The 26,889-nt window shown below is 47.1% G+C and overlaps 1 protein-coding gene and 1 pseudogene across 1 annotated transcript; both read right to left on the bottom strand.

The window, feature by feature from the left end:
- Positions 1–2,614: 2,614 nt before the first annotated feature.
- LOC135897071 (protein trapped in endoderm-1-like) lies at positions 2,615–25,150 on the bottom strand. The gene is made up of 5 exons (XM_065425652.1): positions 25,016–25,150; positions 19,142–19,509; positions 13,429–13,699; positions 7,663–7,841; positions 2,615–3,155 (listed from the first exon to the last, which is right to left on the bottom strand). The coding sequence occupies exons 1-5, from the start codon at positions 25,016–25,018 to the stop codon at positions 2,969–2,971; spliced, it is 1,008 nt and encodes a 335-aa protein (XP_065281724.1). The 5' UTR covers positions 25,019–25,150; the 3' UTR covers positions 2,615–2,968.
- On the bottom strand, positions 4,663–4,838 carry LOC135897090 (U2 spliceosomal RNA; annotated as a pseudogene).
- Positions 25,151–26,889: the final 1,739 nt, after the last annotated feature.

Raw genomic sequence — 26,889 nt, 5'->3', positions numbered from 1 at the left:
AGAGTCGAAACACGAGTTTGTGTATATTGAATGTCAACACAGTCACACGGTAGGCTTTATTGAGGCATTGTGGAGAGGCTAATACAATGCCAACGTCGCTTTCGTGGATGCGCGACGGCGAGCATTCTGGTTCTTTATTTTCCTTTCCCCCGCACGGCCGGCGTCACCCCTGTCGCGGTGATGATGATGATGGTTTCATGGCATCCCAATTGAAAAGGAACGGTGACAAATAGTTACCTAGCCTGCTTGATTTAATCAGGTATGCTATATATGCAGTTTTTTATCTTGGAAACTTAAGACTTCGGATGGATGGATGGATGGATGGATGGATGGATGGATGGATGGATGGATGGATGGATGGATGGATGGATGGATGGATGGATGGATGGATGGATGGATGGATGGATGGATGGATGGATGGATGGATGGATGGATGGATGGATGGATGGATGAATGGATGGATGGATGGATGTGATGAGCGTCCCCTTTGAAACGGGGCGGTAGGTTGCATCACCACGCTCTTGCTACTATACTGCCTAACGTCCTACCTAGGTTAAACAATAAAAAAAGAAAAAAAAGACGCTATGAAGTCCCACAACCAAATTTTCTGATCCCGTTTTGCGAACTGTGCTTTTGTAATTCTCCGTTTTTTTGTCGTTTCCTTACTTTTATTACACCAATCCTCCAATCGCCTCTTACTAATCCACATTGCGGACATGTTTATTTTTCCACCGCTCTCGCTGAACCCAAGGGCTCCAAGGAGGCTAGTGGTGCTTAAATCGACTGCTGGGTAGACGTCTTCACATTCTAATAAAACATGCTCCATCATTTCCCTAGCTTTACTCCAACAAGCGCATGCTTCTTCTTCTTTCTTATATCTCGCTTTATAGGTGCGTGTTCTAAGGCATCCCGATCTCGCTTCGAATAGTTATGAGCTTTCCTTTGAGTTATCATAAATTGTTTCTTTCCTGATTTCGTTTTTTTCCTCTTATGTAGTTACTCATGGCAGGTTTATTTTCGTTTGTCGCCACACATGAGATTATTTCAGCCTCTCTGACTTTCCGCTTGACCTTCTTTGTTGCTGTGTTGCCCACCCTAGAGGCCGCATACTTGCTGGTAAGCTTCGTAGTTATTTTCCTCCACTGTGAATCAATGTTTTTCCTGTACAGATACCTAAAAACTCTCCCAGCCCATTTACTTTCTTCCATATTCCTCAGTCGTTCTTCATACTCAATTTTACTGCAAGCTTCCCTCACTTCAAAACTAGTCCAGCGCATGTCACCCTGCACAGCTTCATTTGTAGTCTTCCCGGGAGTCCCCAATGCGAGGCGACCCACTGACCTTTGGTTCACATCGAGTCTTGATTGTACCTCCGATTTCAAGCAAACAACCGCACTTCCAAAAGTAAGTCCTGGAACCATTACACCTTTCCACATACTTCGGAGCACCTCGCACCTATTGTATCCTCATAGCGCTCTGTGCTTCATTATGGCTGCATTTATCTTCCCCTTCACTGTTATTGTTTTTTCCTGTGTTTCCATATATCTATTGCCTTCGTTTATCCATATACCAAGGTATTTATATTCTGTTACCCGAGGTATTTCCTGGCCCTGTATCTCCACTGTCTCTTCAGTGTTTTCATTGAATACGATAACACCTCATTTTCTAACTCTAAATTTGAAACCTAAATTGTTGCCTTTTTGTCCACAGATATTAGGCAGACGTTGCAAATCACTTTGCTTGTTAGCTAGCAACACAATGTCATCCGCATAAAATAAATCTGGAAGCTGCTGCTGTACCCGCCTGTTTGTATGAGATATTGAAGCCAATATTGCTTCCTTTTAGCGTCCTCTCCATCCTCACCATGTACATCATATAGAGCAATGGGGATAAAGGACACCCCTGCCTCAGTCCCTTGTTGATAGGAAATTTCTCCTCGCTCCTCATCCCTTCCCATTCAACGCAAACGGTATTTTCTAGGTAAATCTCTTTCAAAAGCTGTAGACAATCGTCACCTAAGCCTTCCCCATCCAGAATATCCCACAAAATGTAGCGGTCTACTTTTGATTTTTTTTTTATGCGCGGAGGCGGACGCCATCTGGTGGTGGTGCAAGGAACCCAGCGGCATGTGTGCTGCGCCGTGATTGGACGGCCTATTCAGCTAGAGAACAGCTACGCCGAGGCACTCACGGTCACGAAAACCCGGCGAGGTTCGTGCAGAAAAACTTCGCTTTGAATAAGTCGCAAACCGACAAAATGTAAATGTAGCTTATCCGGCTCCTCGTAAATTGCCGACAGCGTGTCACCTTCAAAAGAACGGGAAACACACGCAATTCGACGCTAATAACCTGACGAAATACACCATGTGTACGCCACATGCTTTGTGTGAAGTGCCCCCAGGTTGTGCACGCCTTTATACATAAACCGGCCAGTACATCGACAAGGCAAGGCAGCACAATAATGACGTACGGAAAGGACACGGCAGCCACTTGGCTGAACAATGCAAAAAGTGTGCATGTACATCTGTGTTTTCCAAAAACTGTTCAAGCAAAGAAATATATCATGGGGAGCCATATAGAGTAACTCTACGACCCCTCGGTTTGCGCAGCGGTGATTCTTGTTGTCGTAAAACTTTATTTGGCTCTATTTACAGAGGTGTTGCGGAGCGGTGGTGCGGAGAAAGGTGGCCACGCCCTGTTCCCTGGCTACGCTCTACAAAGCCACCATCGGGGACTCGTGGTTTCAGAATGCTTGCAGTCATTGAGTCAAAAGCGTGAAAGGGTCACTGGAATCGAGATTTTCTCACACAGGCAGCGCTTTATGTACGTGTGCGACTTATTAGCACATTTCGCCGCATCTTAACTAAAGCCTTGCGCGTTGTTTCACGCACGTATGTTAATAGGAGCGGCAAAGCACACGGCATCTGACCCTTTTCCTGTTTGCCGCGCCCGAGTAAATCGTATGATATTCATACCGCGGTGTTTCTAAGACTTCGACAAATTGTGTTTTGAAAGTCTTGCCTTCTGGCTCTTTTAGGGCACAGAAGCGCCACGTAGGAGCTTCGGTACTGCCTGTTCATGACAGCGTACACGACGGGATTTATGCAGCAGGACATCCAGGAGAGAATGGAAGCCGTCACGTGAATCCACGGAGTTCTGAAAAAAGAGATGCAGAATTATGCAATCTAAGGCCATTTAAGATAAGTGCTCATCAAGTTAGTCATTGCTTCAAATTCACGAGTAAATAACATCCCCTGCAACGTAGATACACATGCTTACAAAATATTTGCACCGTAAGAAATTGCCGCCGCCAAATTGCCGCCGCCAGTGGCACATACTGTTGTTACCGGAGGTCCGAAGGATTTGTGGTATCCATTCAGCATCGAGGAGTAAGGGAACGCGGGGCTGGGCCCGACATCCAAAACGCTTTAAACACACGTTTAAGTTAAATTTTTACAAGAGTTTTGCAAGAAGTACGGAAAAATAAGTACATGAAGTTCCAACAGTCCCCTCTCCAGAGGTCCGTCTCTCTTTTTAGCGTCTGCGTTCTCATTGTTAACTCGCCTTCCCCCAATTCGGCATCAGGAGACAGATGTCATCAGGTCTCACCAATCCGGAGGTTTGTTGCCCTTTCCCTCCGAAAGGGAGCTTTGTCCAAAGCGCATGCATATCACTGGGCACGAACAGGGGAGTGAGAGAGACAGCACACTGACCCCGTCTCCCGCGTGGACGCGCCAGTTTGGGCGGATGACAGGTGAAGGACTGTCGCCTCGCTAGGTGCCCAAACCTCTCCTTGCGGTGTCCAACTATTGGCCATTAATCATCGTAGTTGGAGATAGCTTTGACGGGGTCATCGGCCAGTTTGGGCATCAAATTTGGACATCACTCGAGCACCTTCGCGCTATTACAAGTTTAGCTGTTTCTTTTTTCGATGTTAATCATTCTTTACGTGTGCTGAAATTGAGACCCTTCTTTCAGTCGACCAACAGAAGCGATTCCTGTGTACGGGTCATTTATTCAAGATTTCTTCATAGCTTCGATGTCAGCTTGTAATTTTGTAGAACGCCAGCGCTTCCGTCAGCACTGGGTGCTTCGCGAAAACGGTTGGACACGAGAAAAGAAAACTGGTCTGGCAACGCCGAGAATTCTATTCGTGTTAATGGGATTCATGACTCAACCTGACACATCGCGATCCAACCTCGTTGGCGCTGGTTAACATTTCCAGGGCTAATCTTGTACACATACTGAAATCCCTCGCCAAGAAAGTGAGCGGGAGGATATGGTCGCTGCAGTACATGTAGCTTAGTTTGTAGAGCACCGCACGCGTTACGCGGAAAGTGTGGCTTCGGCTGCTGGCTGCGGCAACTTATCGTTTCGTCCACTTTCAGTTCCCTGTAAGTTATAATTTTTTGCATTTCAAGTAAACATTATTTACCCTATGCTTTCTCTGTTTTCATTGTCTGTTTTTTCATATGGCTCTGAAGCGACCTGGTTCCACAAGTGAAGACACTGCAATACAATCCACATGCATTGCACGCTGCCATTTGTCCACGTGCATTTGTTGGTGCACGCCGCTTTCATGACCAATGGCAAAATGCGACACATTTACAGCGAAGCTCTTGATAGCTAGGGTTCCATGCTTTTTTTTTTCCTGCGTGTGCAAGAACAGTGGGCCAATCCCGGACATGGTGCAATACCGGGCCGACCCGCGGTGGAGGAGAAGCAGGCTTCAAGCAATCAGCGAACTTGCAAAAATAAGTTTAATATCTTGAGTCCACATAGAACCCGTATCAGATATTAAGCTGCTACGAAGAGATATTTTGCTTCATGCTTCGCTTTGACCCGCGTCGGCCACGTCTACGTTTGCACCGCCCTCTCTTTGTCGGCGTTCCAAGCGCTTGCGTATCTCCTTTCCTTCCGCTCTCCCATAGTGGCGTGGTGGCGGCCGCACCGAGATGTCACGCATGTCTTGTTTCCTCCGCCTCCTCGGGTGGCGGTCTCGTCGTCGTCATCGTCGTCGTCGCCATCATCATCATCATCATCATCATCATCATCATCATCATCATCATCATCATCATCATCATTCTAGTTACGCCCACTGCAGGGCAAAGGCCTCTCCCATACTTCTCCAACTACCCCGGTCATGTACTAATTGTGGCCATGTTGTCCCTGCAAACTTCCTAATCTCATCCGCCCACCTAACTCTCTGTCGTCCCTTGCTACGCTTCCTTGGAATCCAGTCCGTAACGTCGTGTACGCGAACGTATATAAAGATTACGGTAAATGAGTTCGTACCTTTGTTCAAAATTATGCGTCATCGCTGTGTCGTATGCTAAACAGCTTCGCTGGTGATCCACCTTCACAGAGTGGAATGGGTCAGCAATTTTTATTTTTTAATCAAAGATGAAGACGCAGAAAAAGTTGCCTGTACTTGCCTAAAGAAGAAATTATACGGGACTCTTCGCGTATCAGCCGCGAGGTGTAATTGTGGGAGCCGTGTAAGAGCTAAATCCAGTATCGCATAACGCAAAATATGGCTGCGCAAGGAAATCGCAAAATCCGGTTGCAGAACCAGAGAGAGCAAGATGTAATGATACTTGCAGAACCTATTTTAACTTAAGCGACGCTTTGAGGTATGTTTGATATCGTGACGAAATGCTGCATGCCATTTTTGACGTGTTCGTACATGCAGCATCGGAAAAAAGCAGTGCGAGAAAGAGTGTAGACAAGAGAGCTCTTTTTCGCGCTGCTTTTTTTCCAATCCAGCTACCAATAGCACAAACGTTCCCAACTTTCTGTGATTTTCAATGCATGTGCAGTGTTCGGTGAGCACAAGGTGTTCAAACGATGCCACGACATCTGCTTTATAAGGCGTATTTTGCGTTTGCATACACAATCGGCACTGCTGGTGTGCCACATAATGTTCTGTGTAGTGAGTACACGTTTTCTTTGCTGTAGTGTTTACAGGAACATGCCCCGCTACAGAACTGTTAGGAGACGTCCCAGGATGCACCGTGATTTTATAAATGCAATCATGCACGCTTGCCATTCATGAAATGCAAGCAGCGAGCCTCTTCTAAGGAATAAAGGTACCGAAAAAAACGAGAGCCCAATAAATATTTTTAACGACCCTGATTAAGCCAGAAACGTTAAAATATCACGACCAATTGCACTAATCATAAACATTCCGCAACGCAAAATTGGGAAACGTAGTTAAGAGCAGCCACGGGATACTTTCGAACAGGATTTTTTTCATCTTAAAACTTTTTGTGCGCAAACAAACAGGGACGAAGAATAGGGGCAACACAAGGACGAGCGCTTGAAAGAGGGCCGGAAGAACTAGAAATGAACTGAAGCATAACTGCGAGTCGGCCTAGTTGGAACAGATTCATCTTAAAACTTTTTGTGCGCAAACAAACAGGGACAAAGAATAGGGACAACACATTTTTTTTCGAAACAATGCAAGATTCTTTTTTTTTTTGCAAAAGCTCTCTTTGATCCACATGCATCTGTCTCAGCACACAAATCTGCCGTAGTGTTTCCCCCTAGTTCGCTAAATTTCATCTCGGTCTTATGTGCATTTAAGCCAGGGTAGCGGGCTAGAGCTTTCGCAGTTCGTAATACACACACATAACGCTCTGGAGCACTTGTACGCATAATTTATTGCAAAGTCCACAAACAACGCACACATTTGAACTTTTACTACACATTACGTATAACCTACCAAATATTTTCGCCAAATGTGCCCTATGTATCTTGTTTAGTTCACCGAGAACAGTAGAGAAACGAACTGCGAACCTGCGAATAAACGACGGTTCAGTAATTAATTGCAGCGCTCCTATTTAAGCCAGTAACCTAAAAGTTTCGTCCCACATTACACTTGCAGTTCTTTTAGTACTCTGGAAAACGTTGCATATAATGGCAGTATGACACTCCGGAACGCTTGAACAAGTAACTTTCTACAAAGGCTGTAAGTGACCTACGCATATTAAACATTCATCATTCGTTACTCTCAACATGCCTTCTACTTCACCGAAATATAAACACCGCGCCTCGCATAATTCACCGAGGAGACTGGAAAGAAAGAACTACTTACTTCGTATAACGCCTACAAATTGGAAGAAGCCGAGTATTCAGTTTTATTTTCAACGCCACCTAAAAGCTAGACATGTCAAACTTTCGGTACACGTCACCCATAGAGCAGCCCCTATGTCTCTTAAAAGGAAATCTCTGCCGTTTTTGGTCCTCCCAGGGAAGCGGGGAACCTATTTAAGCGTTTCATATAACGGCTCTTAACGGGCCGAAATCAAGGGTATAGCAATTTTCATTCAACTCGTTATTGACACGCATGCTTCAATATTGGTCTGCATATCGCCCTCTAACAGCCCCACATATCCTTTTTTGTTTCCAAATATAAACTTCGTGGCTCTTCGCATTTGAGCGTTTATGGTCGCATTAACAGTTTCGCTGTAAAATTTGTCGCTTGGCCCTCAGTGAGCTTTTGGTACCTTACATTCTGTCATTTAGTATTGCCATTTTAAATCTTCAGCCTACGAAAAACAAAGGGAGGAGAGGGGGGTAGCATCAATGTGGGGCGTGTTGTCTTGTTGGAGAGTGTGCATAAAATAGAAAATTGCGCTGGAACCGCCAAGGAGGCACTTACGTAAGCTGCTTCTCCAGCAGGTTGGCCACGAGCAAGGGCAAGAAGCACAGAAGGAAGAGCGCAAAGATGACCGCCATCGTGCGGGTGACGCGCATCTCTTCCTCCCGGTGATGCGAGTACGGGCTGCGAAACCTGGTCATGCCGCTGTAGGAGGCCAGCCTGCGCGAACTGCGCTGAATCTGCACAGGGAAACGTACCTCGCAATTTGCATATTCGACGGCGCGTCCAACGTTGTTTGTTTGTGTGTGTGTGTGTGAAAACTTTTATTGCGCGTATATTTCAATTTTGTTGGAGCTTTTCGAGAGTTACAGGAATTACTGGCTGTCAGAATGCGCAAACATATTCCTTCAAGCCAGTAAAGTTGTTTCGGGGTACATATTCATTGCAGATAAATGCATTGGCGCTCCAGTTACGTGTGCGCTTCAGTGCATGAAACGATGTTTTGTTAACAAATTAACTGGAGCACCAATGCATTTCTCCGCAAAGTTCGGGAATTTATATCTAGAAACTGGTGTCATCTTGCAAATTCGTTCCGAGTGGATCCGCCTTGCGAACTCCAAGGCTAGAATTTGTAAATTGCACTATGGGCCATAATGCAATTAGTTAAAACCATAATTAGTGAATTTTTATTAATTAGTCTATTTTGCATCTCAATTTTTTTGCTCAAGTATTGTCCGCCGCTTAGAGTAGACAAGCTCATGAACTAGACTTGTGAATCTGCCACAGGCAACCTTTAAAGATGTTTGAAAGTGTTCGCCTAAACGCCCCGCTAATCTGCAGTTTTCTGCAGATTAATTTTCAGACCCACCCTTCTGCTTTGCCTCTCCAGGTCAGTGAGCATGCATTTCAATTGGTCTCCTGAGTTACTAAGCAAGGCAATATCATCAGCGAATCGCAAGTTACTAAGGTATTCTCCATCAACTTTTATCCCCCATTCTTCCCACTCCAGGTCTCTGAATACCTCCTGTAAACATGCGGTGAATAGCATTGGGGAGATCGTATCTCCCTGTCTGACGCCTTTCTTTATTGGGATTTTGTTGCTTTCTTTGTGGAGGACTACGGTGGCTGTCGAGCAGCTATAGATATCTTCCAGTATTTTTACATATGGCTCATCTACATCCTGATTCCGTAATGCCTCCATGACTGCTGAGGTTTCGACTGAATCAAACGCTTTCTCGTAATCAATAAAAGCTATATATAAGGGTTGGTTATATTCTGCACATTTTTCTATCACCTGATTGATAGTGTGAATATGGTCTATCGTTGAGTAGCCTTTACGGAATCCTGCCTGGCCCTTTGGTTGACAGAAGTCTAAAGTGTTCCTGATTCTATTTGCGATTACCTTAGTAAATACTTTGTAGGCAACGGACAGTAAGGTGATCGGTGTATAATTTTTCAAGTCTTTGGCGTCCCCTTTCTTATGGATTAGGATTATCTTAGCGTTCTTCCAAGATTCCGGTACGCTCGAGGTTATGAGGCATTGCGTACACAGGGTGGCCAGTTTCTCTAGAACAATCTGACCACCATACTTCAACAAATCTGCTGTTACCTGATCCTCCCCAGCTGCCTTCCCCCTTTGCATAGCTCCTAAGGCTTTCTTTACTTCTTCTGGCGTTACCTGTGGGATTTCGAATTTCTCTAGGCTATTCTCTCTTCCACTATCGTCGTGGGTGCCACTGGTACTGTATAAATCTCTATAGAACACCTCAGCCACTTGAACTATCTCATCCATATTAGTAACGATATTGCCGGCTTTGTCTCTCAACGCACACATCTGATTCTTGCCTATTCCTAGTTTCTTCTTGTCTGTTTTTAGGCTTCCTCCGTTCCTGAGAGCCTGTTCAATTCTATCCATATTATAGTTCCTGATGTCCGCTGTCTTACGCTTGTTGATTAACTTAGAAAGTTCTGCCAGTTCTATTCCAGCTGTAGGGTTAGAGGCTTTCATACATTGGCGTTTCTTGATCAGATCTTTTGTCTCCTGCGATAGCTTACTGGTTTCCTGTCTAACGGCGTTACCACCGACTTCTATTGCGCACTCCTTAATGATGCCCATGAGATTGTCGTTGATTGCTTCAACACTAAGGTCCTCTTCCTGAGTTAAAGCCGAATAACTGTTCTGTAGCTTGATCCGGAATTCCTCTAGTTTCCCTCTTACCGCTAACTCACTGATTGGCTTCTTGTGTACCAGTTTCTTCCGTTCCCTCCTCAAGTCTAGGCTAATTCGAGTTCTTACCATCCTATGGTCACTGCAGCGTACCTTGCCGAGCACGTCTACATCTTGTACGATGCCAGGGTTCGCGCAGAGTATGAAGTCGATTTCATTTCTAGTCTCACCATTCGGGCTCCTCCACGTCCACTTTCGGCTAAGCCGCTTGCGAAAAAAGGTATTCATTATCCGCATATTATTCTGTTCTGCAAACTCTACTAATAACTCTCCTCTGCTATTCCTAGAGCCTATGCCATATTCCCCCACTGACTTGTCTCCAGCCTGCTTCTTGCCTACCCTGGCATTGAAGTCACCCATCAGTATAGTGTATTTTGTTTTGACTTTACCCATCGCCGATTCCACGTCTTCATAAAAGCTTTCGACTTCCTGGTCATCATGACTGCACGTAGGGGCATAGACTTGTACCACCTTCAATTTGTACCTCTTATTAAGTTTCACAACAAGACCTGCCACCCTCTCGTTAATGCTATAGAATTCCTGTATGTTACCAGCTATTTCCTTATAAATCGGGAATCCGACTCCTAGTTCTCGTCTCTCCGCTAAGCCCCGGTAGCACAGTACGTGCCCGCTTTTTAGCACTGTATATGCTTCTTTTGTCCTCCTAACCTCACTGAGCCCTATTATATCCCATTTACTACCCTCTAATTCCTCCAATAACACTGCTAGACTCGCCTCACTAGATAACGTTCTAACGTTAAACGTTGCCAGATTCAGATTCCAATGGCGGCCTGTCCGGAGCCAGGTATTCTTAGCACCCTCTGCAGCGTCACAGATCTGACCGCCGCCGTGGTCAGTTGCTTCGCGGCTGCTGGGGACTGAGGGCCGGGGTTTGATTGTTGTATTAATATGGGAGGTTGTGGCCAAGTACTGCACCAGGGTGGCCAATCCTGCTCTGGTGATAGAGTGCGTTACTGGTTCTGGTCACCGGGATCAGGCCGCACTCCAGGCCTGTTTGTGCAACTTTCTCAACACACGGTTTTTTTGTATTTTTTCCGGTGGAGAATTGCGCGGCACCAGGATTTGAACCACGGTCCTGTCGCACGGGAGACGGATACTCTACCATCCCCGCAGTAGTTAAATTTAAAAAATTAAATTATGGGGTTTTACGTGACAAAACCACTTTCTGATATGCACGCCGTAGTGGGGGACTCCGGAAATTTCGACCACCTGGGGTTCTTTAACGTGCACCTAATTCTAAGTACACGGGTGTTTTCGCATTTCGCCCCCATCAAAATGCGGCCGCCGTGGCCGGGATCCGATCCCGCGCCCTCGTGCTCAGCAGTCTAACACCATAGCCACTGAGCAACCACGGCGGGTCCCGCAGGAGCTGTACGCCTCATTTAACCTACAGTGGTGCCCTCTTTGATCAGTTAAGGTTGACCAATCTGAGCTCGGTTATACCGCACGGATGGCACTCGGCTAGAGAACCTGGTATTTATAACTTGCACATGTGTCGCCAGACCTAGTTGAGGATGTATATATATTTTTTTAGGGAGGGTTCCCGTACAGTCATAAAATAAAGGAAAAGACATTAAAAAGAAAGAAAAAAGAACAAAAAAGAAAAAAAAGGAACATGACAGGTGATTTGAACTCATGACCCTTGGATGTTGCCCGGAAAGATAGCTCAGTCGGTTGGTTCGTCAGGCCCCAGGTTACTTTCAAGCACCATAGCTCCTGCTCCGAGCCTCATACTTACGTGGAAAGGGAATGGTGTTGTCCGCGATAGTCGATTTTTGGAAGGCATAATTTCTTGGGAAAATGGGGGGGGGGGAAAGATGAGGGGGGAAATATGCGCTCACCGAGAGGGCATCGTCAGCACGAGACCACCACCAGACACCTTACTGAGATGTGGGGAGCTTCGCGGCCGGAACGAAGCATCCCTTCTCCGCCGGCCAAGAGGGGAAAACGCGCTTTCCGATCGCTCAAGGTTGCGCGGACATAGTAGTATAGCTCTAGCGTCTAGGAAAAGCTTAAACAGGTGCGAGGGTGGCACGCATAGCGTGGGAAGCTAGCCGCCAGAATAGCTATCTCAAGGACTGCTGCTGACGAGGGCGAAATATTTTCGTGTAATTATAATAACCCTAATAGGACTACTTTCGAAAAAACGAAAAACAAAAAAAAAAACAAAAAAGAAAAGAAGGAAACGGCGCAGAAGGCTATACTACGAAAGTTATGACTGATAATTTTCTGTATATATGTATTCATCTCATCTATGGGATCGCATGCGCTCGTTGTTGCTTTGTCTCTGCGTGTAGCAGTTAAGAGAGCCAGTTTAAGCGCGGACAATAATGAAGGAAAGGAAAGCAAAAATTGCAGCGCCGTGGTTTTAAAGCACACCCGTGGTAGAGAAACGGAAGGCGATATAAGCGTGCGTGGCTATGATACGCACAAGGCAAACTGCCTTAAAATAGTTAGATCTTGTATTAGCCTAAGCCAATTCAAAGAAACGTCACTCTCGCACCCGCCGTGGTTGCTCATTGGCTACGGTGTTGGGCTGCTGAGCACGAGGTCGCGGGATAGAGTCCCGGCCACGGCGGCCGCATTTCAATGGGGGCGAAAACACCCGTGTGCTTAGATTTACGTGCACGTTAAAGAACCCCAGGTGGTCGAAATTTCCGGAGTCCTCCCCTACGGCGTGCCTCATAATCAGGAAGTGGTTTTGGCACGTAAAACCCCATAATTTCATAATTTCTTCGCTCTCGCGTTGAATAAACAGTGTCGCGTTTTTTTTTTGCCATTTCACCACAACGAATTTAACGTAAAGTTTTCACTGTGACATTAAGCTCGCGGCACTTACACAGCAAACAGATCAACAGTAGGCCTGCGTTCTCCGACTTTCACGTCATGTAAATATAGGCCGACGCTTGTATTGTAACCATGCTTTTTTAATTATAGTGTGCTAAGAGTCCGATCCCTAAGTAAAATATATGAGCTGTCAGCCTGCGCGTGTGACGTCACGGCTCAAAGCGTGCATCCTACATAGTGCTGTCTACAGTCAGTCACAAGCCAAGACGCAGAGCAGACTCGATCCACAAAAGTTAGCTGCGCCTTCTGTTCGTTCTTGCCTTTTACGAGAAATTATTTCGTTGCTGTGTGATCGGTATCAAGGTGGCCTGTCGCATTGGTCCAGCAAACACACCACGGTGGTAGTCTCACCCAGAACGAGCAGAATTGGCAGGGGTGGCCGGGAACACAGAACCCAGCACAAGCAGCAGAGTCATTCTGACGCCATTGAAAGAGGACTAGTATAGGGATTATCAGAGCTCACGAACGTCAAAGATTCTCTGCACTACAGCCCCTGAGCAACGCAAAGGATAGCAAAGACTAGAAGTAAACGTGTTTAGTTCTCGCATGAACGCAAAGACTCCCTTACACCTGAGTCCCTGACATGTCATTGGCCATAGGATGTGTTGATAAAGCACGGCGACATCATTGGGACGTCTTCATGGGCAACCGAAATCGACTGCAGAACAGCGCTTTACCGCACTCTATTTCACTGAATGTGGCGCTAATGGCGGAGGAGGGTGTAACGTTACCTTGTAGTAGATGCGCCCGTAAGACGCTACGATTCCCATGCAGGGTACCAGGAAGGCTAAGGCGAACAGGAATACTTTGGGCGAGTGGCCGTCTTTGCTCAGCACGGTGCACGAGAAGGTCGGCCTATGAAGCCCGAAGCGGCCCCACCAGCCGAGCAGCACGGGCAGCAGCAAGCCGAAACCGAGAAGCCAGCAAGTGATGACCGCCATCACCGTGCGCCACCCGGAGAACAAGCGGTCGTGCCGGCGACGCGAGTTCACCAGCACGCCCCTGAAAGAAAAAAAAAAGAGAAGTATCAAAAGAAACGGTAAAGGAGGACTAATGAGAAATATTCAGTTTGACATTCCCAGAGCACTGTGGCGCCGTCCATAGTGCCATTTCAGGAGGTCTACGTTCATTTAGTATATCCCATATGACACTGAGTATTTTTTTGGAATACAGTGCTACGAGCGAGCGCGTACCAAGGCGAGCGCGTGGGACGACTGGGGTGACACAGGCAGCCGAGAAGCGAGACAAGGACGTTGTGCGGCCGCAGAAAGTTACCGCGGACAGGCTTGGGGATGAATGGTGGACTCGACAGGTCGCATGCTTATTCCTGTCACTTAGTTTTCTTGTGCTAAGTTGGCTCTCTCTAAATAAATGTCCTGCTGTTATTTTGCTTTCTTGAAGCCCACGATCCAGCAGCAGTGTCACTGCAAAAGTTACCCTTGACCCAAGGACGATTAATGCTTTTAGAATTGAGCACATAGTAGACTCATCGTGAGCAAAATCTTGGTATGCCAGAAAAATATCAATGCCGAATACGGGTGACGGTGGCAGACGATACCACACTTGCGGTACCAGCTCAGTTCCTGCACCATCTCAAATCCCTAGACACTGGCAAAAACTACGTAATCCACATTTTATATGTGGAAAATGCTTGCCAATTGAAGTATAAAATAAATGAAAGGTCAGCCTGGCAACCTTTATAGGGTTTCACTGCACGAAAGGACTCGCGAAAATACCGCCAAATACGTGACGTCATTATGACTGCGTCGCCGCAGCGGTACGAGAGCGTACTCGAAAAAATGAGGCTCAGTTTTTCCCTAGTTAGCAACTCTTCCTTGCCAGAGAGTCGCCAAGTTTTAAACGAACAGTCTACCAGTCCATACTCGTTTAGTGTATTTTTATTGAGATAGCAATTATAAGGACACTCCAGGCGCGTTTCTGCCGTCGCCATGATGTTCCGTGTAAATCCCAAGGTCACGTGATAACACCGTCGTCGCGCGTCCTACGCTGTATGCGCGAGTGAAAGCGCGCGAGTGGAGCCGACGAACGCGGCTCAATCCAGCCCGTGCGAAAGAGAGGAAAGCGGGCGAGAGGCGCGTGTCTTCCGTCGCGCGCCAGGCGCCCAAATTTGCGACGCACTGGGGGAGGGGAGTAGGTGGGTGGGTGGCGGCGTTCAACTCAGACTGCAACTGCGCATGTGGCGGCTGCGCGCGGCCATATTTTGAGAGCCATCTGCGTTGGTTGCAGACTCTAGGTGCGTCGACGGATAGCAGCTTTGTGCGTGCTCTGCATTCTCGGTGCTCAGTTTAAGTTGAAGCGATAGATAGCACGAAGGTCACTTCGCTCGCTGCTGCTGCCACATTTCCTCACGCTAGCGTGTTGACAGCGAGTCCGCTCAAGACCGTATCAATACGGCACCCTAAATAGCTAATTCAGATGAGAAAACATTGCCATAATCCCCTGCATCCATCCACACTCGCATAACCTTAATAAAAAAAAATCCCTCCGTCATAGCATAAGGGCTGTCTTTTCAGTTTCTTTTCAGTTTTGGCACGTAAAACCCCAAATATTATTATTATGTCTTTTCAGTGTCCAGCAAGCTAGGAAGCCTTTGTAGGAAGAGAGATCCGGCAAAAGCAGTAAATATGAATGTGCACAAATGCATAGTACTAAGTTCATGTATTACAGGTCATTTGTAACTTACCGCATTCCGTTGTCTTGCGGAAAACACTATATTGGCCAGACAAGCAGATGCATAAACGAGAGTTTAAGACAACACAACAACATAGCAAAGAACCTGTCATCTGAGGGATTTCTTTCACTCCATTCTAAGAATTGCGGTTGCCACCCATTGTTCGATTACACTCTCATTCTAAATAGATATAGGGACGAGGTTACCCGCCTAATCACAGAGGCTGAACATATCGACACACATGGTGAATCGTGCGTCCGCAACATATTGATAGCGTTGTCGCCAAAGGAGTTGGATTTCCTGCGCAAGCGGCAGTAATGCTGTCTTCTGGCTACGTTTCATTATTTTCATTCATTTCGTTGTAACGTGGTTGCTTCCACGTTATCTGTATCGCGGTGAGATGAGCTATGTAGCATGCGTTCTGAGATGGACTTCCCCACTTTGCGTTAACGCTGAGTCGACGCCAAGAACTAGACATCGTTCACTACTGCACTTGTGGCAGTGAGCCTTTTGCATGTGGTACTCAGCACGCGGTCGAGTATGGAAGCACGAGGCAGTCGCGCGTGCTTTGGAGAAGAAACAGAGTAGTCCACGTCGGCAGGGCCAGACAGTGCTGAGAAACGGAGCCTATCATGTCTCTCTCTGAAACGTTAGAACACTTGCTGTGCGAGTGCCCGACTTTATCGAACGCGCGCGCGGCCCTCGCAAAAGTCTACCGTACACAGAACCTTCCCTGTGCAACGGTAGACAATCTGCTGCACCCCTCGGCCTGCATTTCGAGCCAGAAGCGCCTCTTCCGAGCGATTCTGGTGTTCGCCGAGGACATCGCCCTATCCGATCGCCTCTGAGCCCCCTCCCCACGCCTACGGTGGTTCGACCGCTGCTGCTCCTTCCCTATTTCTTCCACCACTCTTTTCTACCCCTTCCCCCCTGTGCAGCGCGATTGAGGTGTCCTCATCTGAGAGACAGTTACTGCGCTGCACTTTACCCCATGTTTTTTCTTTCCCAAACAAGAATCTCTCTCTCTCGTCAAAAAGCAAGGAAGAAAGTAGCACTGGATTACTTCCTTGAGATAGAAAAGATACATCACCAACCAGCCCCACAGCGTGGTTTGTTATGCGATGTAAAGATAGTGGTTTTATTATCGGCCGTATGAACTTGGAAACGTTTTCGTACTAACCAAAGTGTGGTGTCACGCGCTCGCAGGCGAACATGAGCACATCTCACGCCATGACGGCGGTCACTCGATGTCAGAACGCTCGCGTGAGGAAGCGCGGCTGCAGCAGATAGCGAAATGATCATTGTGTCAACGGTCTATTGACCATTGACCTCTCGCTTGAACGTGAACTAAGCGGCGAGAACACAGCTCACACGACGCTATCAGCACTCGGCACACCTACGCTTTGTCCCATCGCGCATCGATTGCAGGATAGGGCCCGGATGGCTTCGGTCACTCGCACTGTATGTACCTGATGATGATGATGATCTGTGACCTTTCCCTTAGTAACTGGCTGGTAAACTGTTACCCTGGTCTGAATAGGTAGATAAAAGTAATAAAAACTACGTAGAAAATCAACTGCACAAACGCAGCGTGCACTGTCACGGCACCGGGAGGTACATTATTTTTTCCTCTACCATCATTTATTTCATATTTTTGCCCCACTTTAACGTATGTGACGGCACATATGCGCCGCCGGAGTAGAACGTCCCCGGATGCCTCGCACGCGACGGAAGATGACGCGCTTTCTCCCCGCCTTCTTCCACTGCGCGCGCGAGCTCGTACGATATCACTCGGAACACACGCAGCATACGGCGCACGGCTAAGACATTATCGCACTTGGACTTTATACGTAATATCCCGGCGAAGCCGATCACGAAAATGCGCCTAGAGTGTCCATATAATTGCTACCGTAATATGCGGATCATGTCTATACGCTTGTGCGTCGTATACAAATATCGGCGCTCAGAAAATAATGGAGCAGTGTGCTTGAAATTCTCGGATGGTATTTTAACTATGCACGGCTTCTACTAACGCGGACGCAATAAAAGCTTTACCACGCCGTCTAAGGCCTGCAAGTACATCGCACGGGCGCCGCTTCGCAGACCTTAAAAAGCCACGCCAGTAAAATTACATCACCTTTAGGTTTGGGCATTGATATTGTTTTGCACTTTTAATGTGAAATAGACAGGAAGTTTAGGATGAAGGGCACGTGCTGCGAGTTTTATGTTTCGTGACATTTGTTTGCGGGCTACCATCTTCAAAGTTCTGAGGGATAATTTAGTCAAGAACGTAGGACCTGGTGTGCGAAATTTTTGTGGTAGAATAGTGTAGCACTATAAGCCGCATAGACAGTATGGCATACAGCATGACATGGCATTTAATTGCCAAAGTGTCCATGCAATTGCTATAAAATGCAAGAAAATGATCATTCCACTTTCTTGGAATTCCAGCTTTCGCTGCGATTCCAAGATGGAATCGCAGCGAAAGCTGACGACAGTCAAAGCTCTCAAAAGCAAATCAAAGTGCTTTCGCTGCTATTGCATCTTCATAGAGTGGAAGGATTGTAATTTTTTTGCGTTGCGAGTCTGGCGTCGTTGCTCGTTCGGAGGTGCCCGGGCTCGCGATTGTTGTTTTCGTTCAGCATCGCGGGAACGTTCTTCGTCAGTGATCGTTTCGCGCCGTCGCCGTTTACATTATCGTTGCTGTTCCTTCCGGCGCTCCTCGTACGCATGTTGTTCCTTGGGTGTACGAACTATACGTGTCCGCCCCATCGATAACGCAGCTGTTTTTAGCGCCGATACCTCTCCTTCTTGACGTCACGCTATTGTTCACGGCGAGCGTTCTAACCTGGGGACGTATTCTGAAACGTTCGCCGCGGCAAAGTTTCGCACTGGCCACGCCTCCGCCGTAGCGGCGCGCGCTGAATGGCTGCTTTGACAAAACCGGAAATGCACTTGCGCCACCTGAATTTCCGGTTTTGTCAAAGCAGCCATTCAGAGCGCGCCGCAACGGCGGAGGCGTGGCCAGTGCGAAACTTCGCCGCGGCGAACGTTTCAGAATACGTCCCCTGTTTGACATCTGCGCCGCCGCACTAGCTGCACCCGTATGGGTTTGTTGAAAATCGCTAAATCTGTTTGTGTTGGCGGACACCGAAAAAACTACGGAAGGTTAGTCATATGCAACTTTCGCTGTAAAACGCTGCGAAAAAAAGAAAGGTTATGGTACCCGATATTGAGCTCGCATGCAGCCAAGCAAAGCTTTACTCGCTCTTTACACGTCGCTGATAGCACACCTCGAAAGGGTACAATGGTAAACATTACCGCACGGAAAAGCATCTTGAAGGCGCGTAGGTGGCAGCGACAGAAGCGACGAAAGCGCACGACGGACCAAATTCCGTGGTCGAGGATCAGTGCCGCCCAAGTACGCCGCCCGAAAGGACGAATCCGATAAGCTGCTGGCGGCGCAGTTCACTGCGTCTCAGCCGCGCCATGCTGGTCCGCTCAATTCGGTCTTTGTCAACTGAACATCGCGACAATCGCTCTGCGCGGAAACGCTGTCCGCTTTGGCCGCTCCACTCTCTCTCGCTTGGTTGGTTGGTGGGAACGTGCCCTTACTCCTTCTTTCTCTATCCTCCCCCTAATTTTCAATCCATTTCCTTAAACAGCATAAATAGAGTAGCACGCAGACATATGTGAGTGCCGGCGCAGTTCTTAGCTATTCATCACCTCTCTCAGTCGCAAGCGCAGCCCACCTGCTGACGGAGATGCCGGTCATGGAGAATATGGAGGTGGCCACGTTCCCGTAGAAGAAGAAGCCGAAGACGACGCACAGGTCGTCGCCGAACATCCAGCAGCGGCGAAAGTAGCGCGTCGCCGTCAGCGGCAGGTTGACGACGCAGAAGAGCAGGTCGGCGCAGCACAGGCTCAGCACGAACGCCGTGGTCGGCCCGCGCAGCCGCCGGCTCCGGCCCAGCGACACCAGCGTGAGCAGGTTGCCGGGCACGCCCAGCAGCACGAACAGCGCGCAGCAGGCGCCCGCGACGTATGACAGGTCGCGGGGGTACTCGAGGGCGTCGTCCGCCTGGCACGTCCCCGCCGCGGTCGAGGTGACGTTCTCCTCCTTTGGGAGTTGACGAAACAATGCGTGCGGCATTTAGAGGGCCACTGAAGACAAGCACCGGTTCAGTTTAAACCGAAACTATAGAGTTGGGCGAATGTCAATTCTTTTTTTCGAATACGAGTCGACTATGAATAGTAAGCATCGTATGTCGAATCGAATATCGAATAGTGAAATGCGGACGCTTATATTTACAGCAGGAATATTTATTTCGGTATAGTTAGCTACCACGCCTGTGGTGACCGGTGCAAAAGAGACGGCTGACTATAGAGGACAAGGGATCAGTTTTAAGCGCGAGATCAATAACGTCATTAAAGAAACTGTACTAAGAGCCGCACAACCATTTTGGAAGCTACGTATAGTTGCTGACAAGCTTTTCAAAAAAGAATAGCTGCTGCAGTCTGATTGTCTTTCCAATAACGCTGAATAAAAGGATGCCGTAAAAAAGATCACAATTTCGGAAAAAGAAACAAAAAAAGCTGCTGAAGGACTTGTGTGCCGTAGACGCACGCAAAAAGGCCCGTTACAAAGAATACACTTTATACAAGAAGCGTAAAAGATAAAACTACTGCGTGACTATACTCCGTTTCGTACATAGCAGTCAACGCTGTGAAAGCTAGAGAGACTTGTTGCGGTGGCTTCATGCGCACTTAGATATAGTTCGATGTCTTTTTTTGTACCGCAATTGCGCGCAAATGTTTTTATATAGGCTCTGTATTGAATGAAACAAGTTACAAGTTACAAACACACTGTAGCTTACGGCTGCTGATGCGTTGCTTCAGATCATTTATATTTCTGTTGTTTGTTTCGGGTTCTTTTTATTTGCAACCCATCGCGAGGAGCCTCACACGCACGCTCGCACGAGCGAACGCTGTTGCTTGACCGAACTTCTTGCGCAGCTTCCACAGCGTTGATTGCTATGTATTGAACGGAGTATAGACTGCCAAGAACAAAAAATGAATATCAGCAAAAGAAGAAAGACAAAAAAATTGCAGGTTGCAAATCTATCGGCTTCCATCACGGAACCGAAAACAAAGCTTGCATTACCCATTTTGTTTTGGCGTTGCTGCGAAAAGTATTGTCGTCTCGCTTTTGGTAATTCACTACACTTGGTTTAGCAGACGGAGAACAGCTGCCACACATTATCACTCAGTTGTTGCGAAATATTTGGTCAGTCTTTAATATTAGAAAATATCGAATACAATTCCTTCTCGAAAAATTGGCAGTGGCTCAGCTCGGCTATGCCAGGATTTACGTAGCGAAAGCTAAGGCATAAGCACGGTTAGCCTTCGTTAATCTTGATTGCAAGTCCAGGTTAGTCTGGTTGTCTAGCTATGTTGCGGCGTTTAGCCAGTCGTTCGGCGGGCTGTTCGTCTGTTTGCCGGGCGATTCGTTACCTCTTCATCTCGTTCTGATGTCGATTCCAGGCCTCCTCCTGCTTATCAGAATTGTCGCCGTCCATACTGCTGCCTCAACTGTGGTTGCGGCGCACGCGAGTTCTCCTTTTCAATCCTCCGACATGTTATCAGGCATGCGAGCAGCTGGCGAAGCGAGCGGAGGCGAGCGCAACGACGAGGAACGCGGTGTGACGTCATACCAAATGGCGGCGGCGGTAAGGCGCGGCGCTGCGCAGCGGCTCGGTGCTACCAGTGGCGCATGCGCAGTAGTGACTAGGGAGCGAGGGAGAGAGAGAGAGAGACAGAGAGAAATATTTGCGGTGAGGCGCGCGTTGTGACGTCATGTGCCTCCTCAGAGCACCGCCACGGCGAAATCACAAGTTCGCGGCCAGTAAAGCTTTCGCTTTAATATGAACAGTTGGCGCGCAGTGTTTGATTCGTATTCGAAACGTCGAGTATTCGCCCATCCCTTTAAACAAGAAAGTATTCTTTCGAAACATGAGTGTCGAACCGAAACTCTTCTTTCGTTGCGGTTTTCGTTTCGGTTGACCAAAAACGGTTGAGTTCCAGTCCAATTAATTCCCGAGCGAAAACATAACGACTCAAACCGCTTCAAGTTCATTTGCTTGAATGATGTATAATTACAGGAAAACAGCCCAAATTTATATTTTAATAAACTCGACGCTGCTGCTAAGTTGCACTGAAAGATTGCGCCTGTCATTTGTTCTTCGGGCCGCGCGTAGTTACAAAATAACTATGCAGATTCAACACCAATGCTGGAATATATCTGAATTAAGGTTTTATTGAGGAGAGAGAGAGAGAGGAGAGTATATTCAGGAAACGCAGAGGGTCGTGTAACCTGCTACTCCTCTCAGTAGGAAAGGGAAGGGGAGAAGAATATGGTACGGAGGAGTAATAATAAAGAGAAGCAGTAGGATGCCCTTATATGTGCATTCGTGTTCAAAGTATTTCCAGTAAGCGCACCTTTATTCTGTTCAATAAAGAATTAAATTCCTACAGAAAACTTGAAAAAATTTTTCCCAACTCATAGGTATCTCCAAAGCACATGGACCTCTTAATGAAATAGATCAATATATTCAATGAATTTACTTTGTTTTATTTAGCCTTTCGGTATGTGCCAGCAGGTGAGTGCCCGTTATTGGCGAATTCTCCATAATGGCTGTGTGTCATTGTGGCGCGAGAAGTACAGAATCCTTAAATAAAGATATAGTGTGTCGTAATTCTCTGCGCTGTTTACACCTCTCGTTACCCTTTCTTCCCTTGACGTCATTGCTTGTGTCATCGAGGCATCATCGCGTAAACGTGTCGCTCTGTGTACCCGCCTGATTTGGCGTTTGCATTTCGGCATGGCTCGAGAGCAGTGTAGTGCATAAGCATAATAAAAAGAACTGCATGCCATTGAAGATGTGACTTTTGTAGTGAATAAACATTGCATGTGGTTGCACGTTGCCCTCATACGATGAATGTAAACTCAAATTAATTCACACCGCTTTACTACATCTTTAAAACGTGTGCGTTGGGTCTGCATTATTTTATTTTTGTATTGCTTTTTTTCTTGCTTCTGTCTTTTCGTGGAGTTAAGAAGAAAAAAATTTCGGCAGAAACCGTCTCATGATGACGACTGTTGACGTTAACGCGAACAGCATTGGAACAACGCTGCGACACGCCGTATTGTCACCGCTGACATGCTTCATGTGTGAAGGCCTTCACGCTGTGTTTGTCGGATTATATGCGGGGTGTCCCACGTGAGTTGTGCCAAAATTCAAAAATAAGTAAGTGAGTGTCACGTAGCTGGACAGAAGCACGGTAACGCTGCTTGCCATCGCTCGGAGCAAGTCGAACTATATGTTGTATTTCGCCTAATTATACATAATTAGTCACCGTTAATTAATTAACTTTTCATATTATATAATCAGAGCAATATTGTCAATGAGAAAATCGTAGGCCGTCATGAAGCATTTCCTATGCACCTTTCTGTTGCTCTATAAACCTGCTATACGTGACAATTTTTTTCCTAGCCTAAAAGAAGGTCTGCGGGAAATTAAGGGCCGCGTGACTTGTTGCGCGACAGTTTTTGATTTATAAAAGTTGATTAAAGCGGTACACAATAAATTTTAAATGCTTTTTTGTCACTGAAAAGTGGCACACGCTCCCTGACCCAATTATTAAGCAGGCGTGAAAGGGGTTCATTGAAAGAGTCTCACATACCCAGTGTTACATACGCTGTGACCCAAGTTGGCCCGATGGTTGGTTACGAACTCGGTCCCCGCAGCACCGCAGTCCGATAATCAACCCATTAGACAAGGGTTTCCCAAACTTTCTGGCCTTGGGGAGCCCCACCTGCCTTCCCAGAGTGCCGCCGAAACTCCTCCCCCCTCCCCTTCCTTATACTTCTTTGTACCATCGACGTGCTTATCCACGGCCACGCAATGATTGTTGCGATGAATCAATTGAGCCGCTTAGAAATGAGAACAAAAGAAGCTCACAAATTATTGAATCACTTAAAAAGGACAGCCATATATTTGTTTAACTCAGTGGCACTTACGCTTGTCGCCTGATATTGCGTGTCGCCCGATATTGCTTGTCGCGCAGTCGTCGTACTTGCATATGCAGACTGCACGAAGAGATATTGTTTTCGCAAAACGAAGCTAAAGTGAAAATAATCCCACACACCCTCGCAACCATCTTGATGGCTACCAGTAATAAAATGGAAAGTTGGGCGAGTTGGTATGCATTCATAACGGTAACAGCGCGAACAAGACGACCACGGGGAGTGAAAGGACAAAGGACGAGCGCTGATCCTGTGTCCTTTCACTCCCAGTCGTCGTCTTGTTCGTGTCATTGCCATTATGAATGGCTACCAGGATGTACATGAGCATGTTTAAGAGATTTCGCCAGAAATCGAGGCGACAACTACAGAAAGACAGCGTCCAAACTTGAATGCCATTTCAGCGGAACAAGAATAAAGAAATCAACGCGGCGTCAGCTTGGAGTCTCCCACATTTAAGGTTCAGCTCATTATCCATCATCTCCACCACCATTGTTATTGACCTGGGAACTTACGATTGTACAATGGCGTCGGAATCCTTGTTTTCCTTCCCTGCACTGCTCCGCGCTCCATAAGGCAGCGCGCGGCGGCAGTATACGGCTAATTCTGTTGTTACCGTGTGCCATAAACGAAGTGCTGGCGCAAAGAGAGGTGTGGGAGGCACCAAAGTTTACTTAGTTCTTTTGTTTTTGCGCACAAATATTGCAAGTTATTCGCGTTTTGCAATGGTCATCGATACATGTACCCATCACAATGGTAAACCTAAAAGTCCGTACGTCCCGGTCCCGTGGGAGTGCCATGCGCGCTGTGCGAGTCGAAGTGGTGGTTGCGCGTATTATTTTTTCTTGGACAAAGAAGAAAGGGACCCAGTTGGGAATTAAAACAGCCTGAACATATGAAAACTGCTCCGTGAAGACATCAGCGTACCTTGACCGCAGAAGCGCCCAGCATGCCCTTACACTACGCCGACGGCCATATTATTGTTACACGCTGCTAGATTCGAAAGTTGCTGTCAGCTTGCAGAACGCAGAAGTACATTCTCGTTGAGGCCATCCTGCGAGTAAGAATGAAACACGTCCAGGATAGACACTGCGGCCCCGCGATTCGCACAGCGCTAGGTCTTGAACGCCCAGCTGCCACGATGGTCTTTCTCATGAAGGCTATACACCGAAGTGTAGATGTGGTGGTTTCAATTGTTAAATTTAAACTCTAATGGAATAACTTCGGTGGAACCCATTTCACGATGACTGTCGAGGGTAACACGTTCAAAAGTTTGTCGATTGTCAAGAAGAAACTATATAAAGGCAGCTGAACAAGGCAGCGAGTCGTTAAAAGGTCGACGCGTTTAGCCTTCTTTAGACTCTCGAACGTCTAGCTGCCATATACCGCGATCGCCGTCACATTCCAGTGGAATGTGGATACGACTGGATACTGGACACGTCCTTCGTCACAGCCCATTCGGGACGTTATAGTGAATCTACCGGTTGATCAGTAAATCATTCATTAGTCACTCAGTCAAGGCGAAACGCACGTGTGGTCTTACCATTGCCGCAGGCCTCTTGGAAGAGCCGCTACGGTGGCGCGTTTTTTACCTCTCAGCAGTCCCGCCGTGTTAGCGTAGTACATGACGAACCAACGGACGGCTCCAAAGGCGAGTGGCGTTGATTGCAGCGTTGACGGCCGCTTTCGTAAACACTGTAGCAATGCCCTCGGCGACACATACATCCCCAGTGATTCACCCGTATAGATTTTTGCAGATGGCCACAATGCATATACACCGATTCACCACCATCCGCCTGCAACATGCGATGCTTACTACGACATTTCCGGCACTGTTGATATGAACTGCAATATAGTGTAAAACTGGGCGACTTGGTTGATCTTCATGGTACACGCAGCGGAAAAATAGGGGCAACACAGCGCTTGTCCTGTGTGTTTCTTTGTCTTGTGTCGCCGTTATCCTTGCGCTGTTTTTACCAAGTTAATATGAGCTTTAAAGGAAGTATATTTTTGAAAAGGAGGCGCAATAGTGGAGTTATCGGCCTTTGATGCAATCATTGCTCATCGTCACTCAAAACAAAACCAAGAGAGGGTGAGCGAGAGATATCAAATTTCAGCAAATCCTTCGGGTTTGAACCCATTTGCTGTCAGCACTTGTGCCCAGGGAAGACCACCACCACCTTCTGCTTGCTTGCCTCTTTATTCCTCATTTAATTGCGCTCATCCACTTAGCCACGGTTGTTACAGCAATGTTAATCCTACGTATGCGCCAGTCCTTAGCAGGCGATTGCACGGGCAAAGTCTGCAAGCGCAGTGTTACTTATTTATTTTTAGCAAGGTGTAAATATAATTATTTTACACAGAAGTAGCAGAATACAAACAAGGCACAAATTGAAGGAGTCAGAAATACACTAGAACACCACATAACATATTAAATGGGCCACATGGGCGCGGCAGCGGTGCTACTATGCAGACCAACCCGTTTCTATACCTTCTGCAGGTTTCGCTCAGTTTGCTGCTTGTGCCATCGGGACCGACAGCGAACATTTCTACGCTGGATCTGCTGCCGCCTATCTTCGGATCTACAACTGGGAGCCAGAATGATAAAGCCCTGCTTGACATCAGCATTGCGGTGCCATCAGGAGCCACGCTATCAACATCGGAAACGGAAAGCGGGTCATCGTCGACATCGTACTGCCGTGCTATAAATACAAGCTGCAACAGGCCGCCAACCAGTGGGCGCGGCAGCAGTGCTACTATGCAGACCAACCCGTCTCTATACCTTCTGCAGGTAAGAAAACGCTATGGAAAAGTTTACTGTAGTAACAACGTCTGTCTGCTCCTGCTGCCGTGCCCACGGCCCTTGATCGATCTGGTGTACTCGATGCATGCTCTTTTTCAACCTCTTCTACTACTTAGCGGGGACGTTGAAACAAATCCAGGCCCAGATGACGTGACCATTGCAGAACAGCTGAAGTCTATTGCGAAAGATATCCAAGTAATAAAGAAAGGTAAAGCAGCGGCTAACCAAAAGCCTAATGCAATCGACAAAAAATTGGAAAAGATCGGAATGCTTGAGAAACAAGTTGCTGAGAGTAATGAAAAAATAGCTGCACTTGAAGAGAATGTGTCCTTTCTGGCAAGAAAGGTTGAACTGGAAAATAGAAGTCGTAGGTCGAACCTCATCATCTATGGGTTGGATGAAAAAGAGGGTGAATCCACTGAAAGTCTCCGTGGGTCTGTAACTAGAAACATCTTTCAGGATATACTACATATTGAAGTCGAAGGCGTTGAAAGGATTCATCGTCTGGGGCGAATGCGAAGTGACAGAACTACAACAGGCCAGTCATGTTGAAACTTTTGGACTATCGTGATAAGGTGAAGATCTTCAAATGCTGCTCAAAACAAAAAAAAAAT

The sequence above is a fragment of the Dermacentor albipictus genome, chromosome 5 (genome assembly GCF_038994185.2).
Source record: "Dermacentor albipictus isolate Rhodes 1998 colony chromosome 5, USDA_Dalb.pri_finalv2, whole genome shotgun sequence".
Lineage (NCBI taxonomy): Eukaryota > Metazoa > Arthropoda > Arachnida > Ixodida > Ixodidae > Dermacentor > Dermacentor albipictus.
The sequence above is the reverse complement of the archived record's forward strand: the minus strand, read 5'-3'. Positions and strand labels throughout refer to the sequence as shown.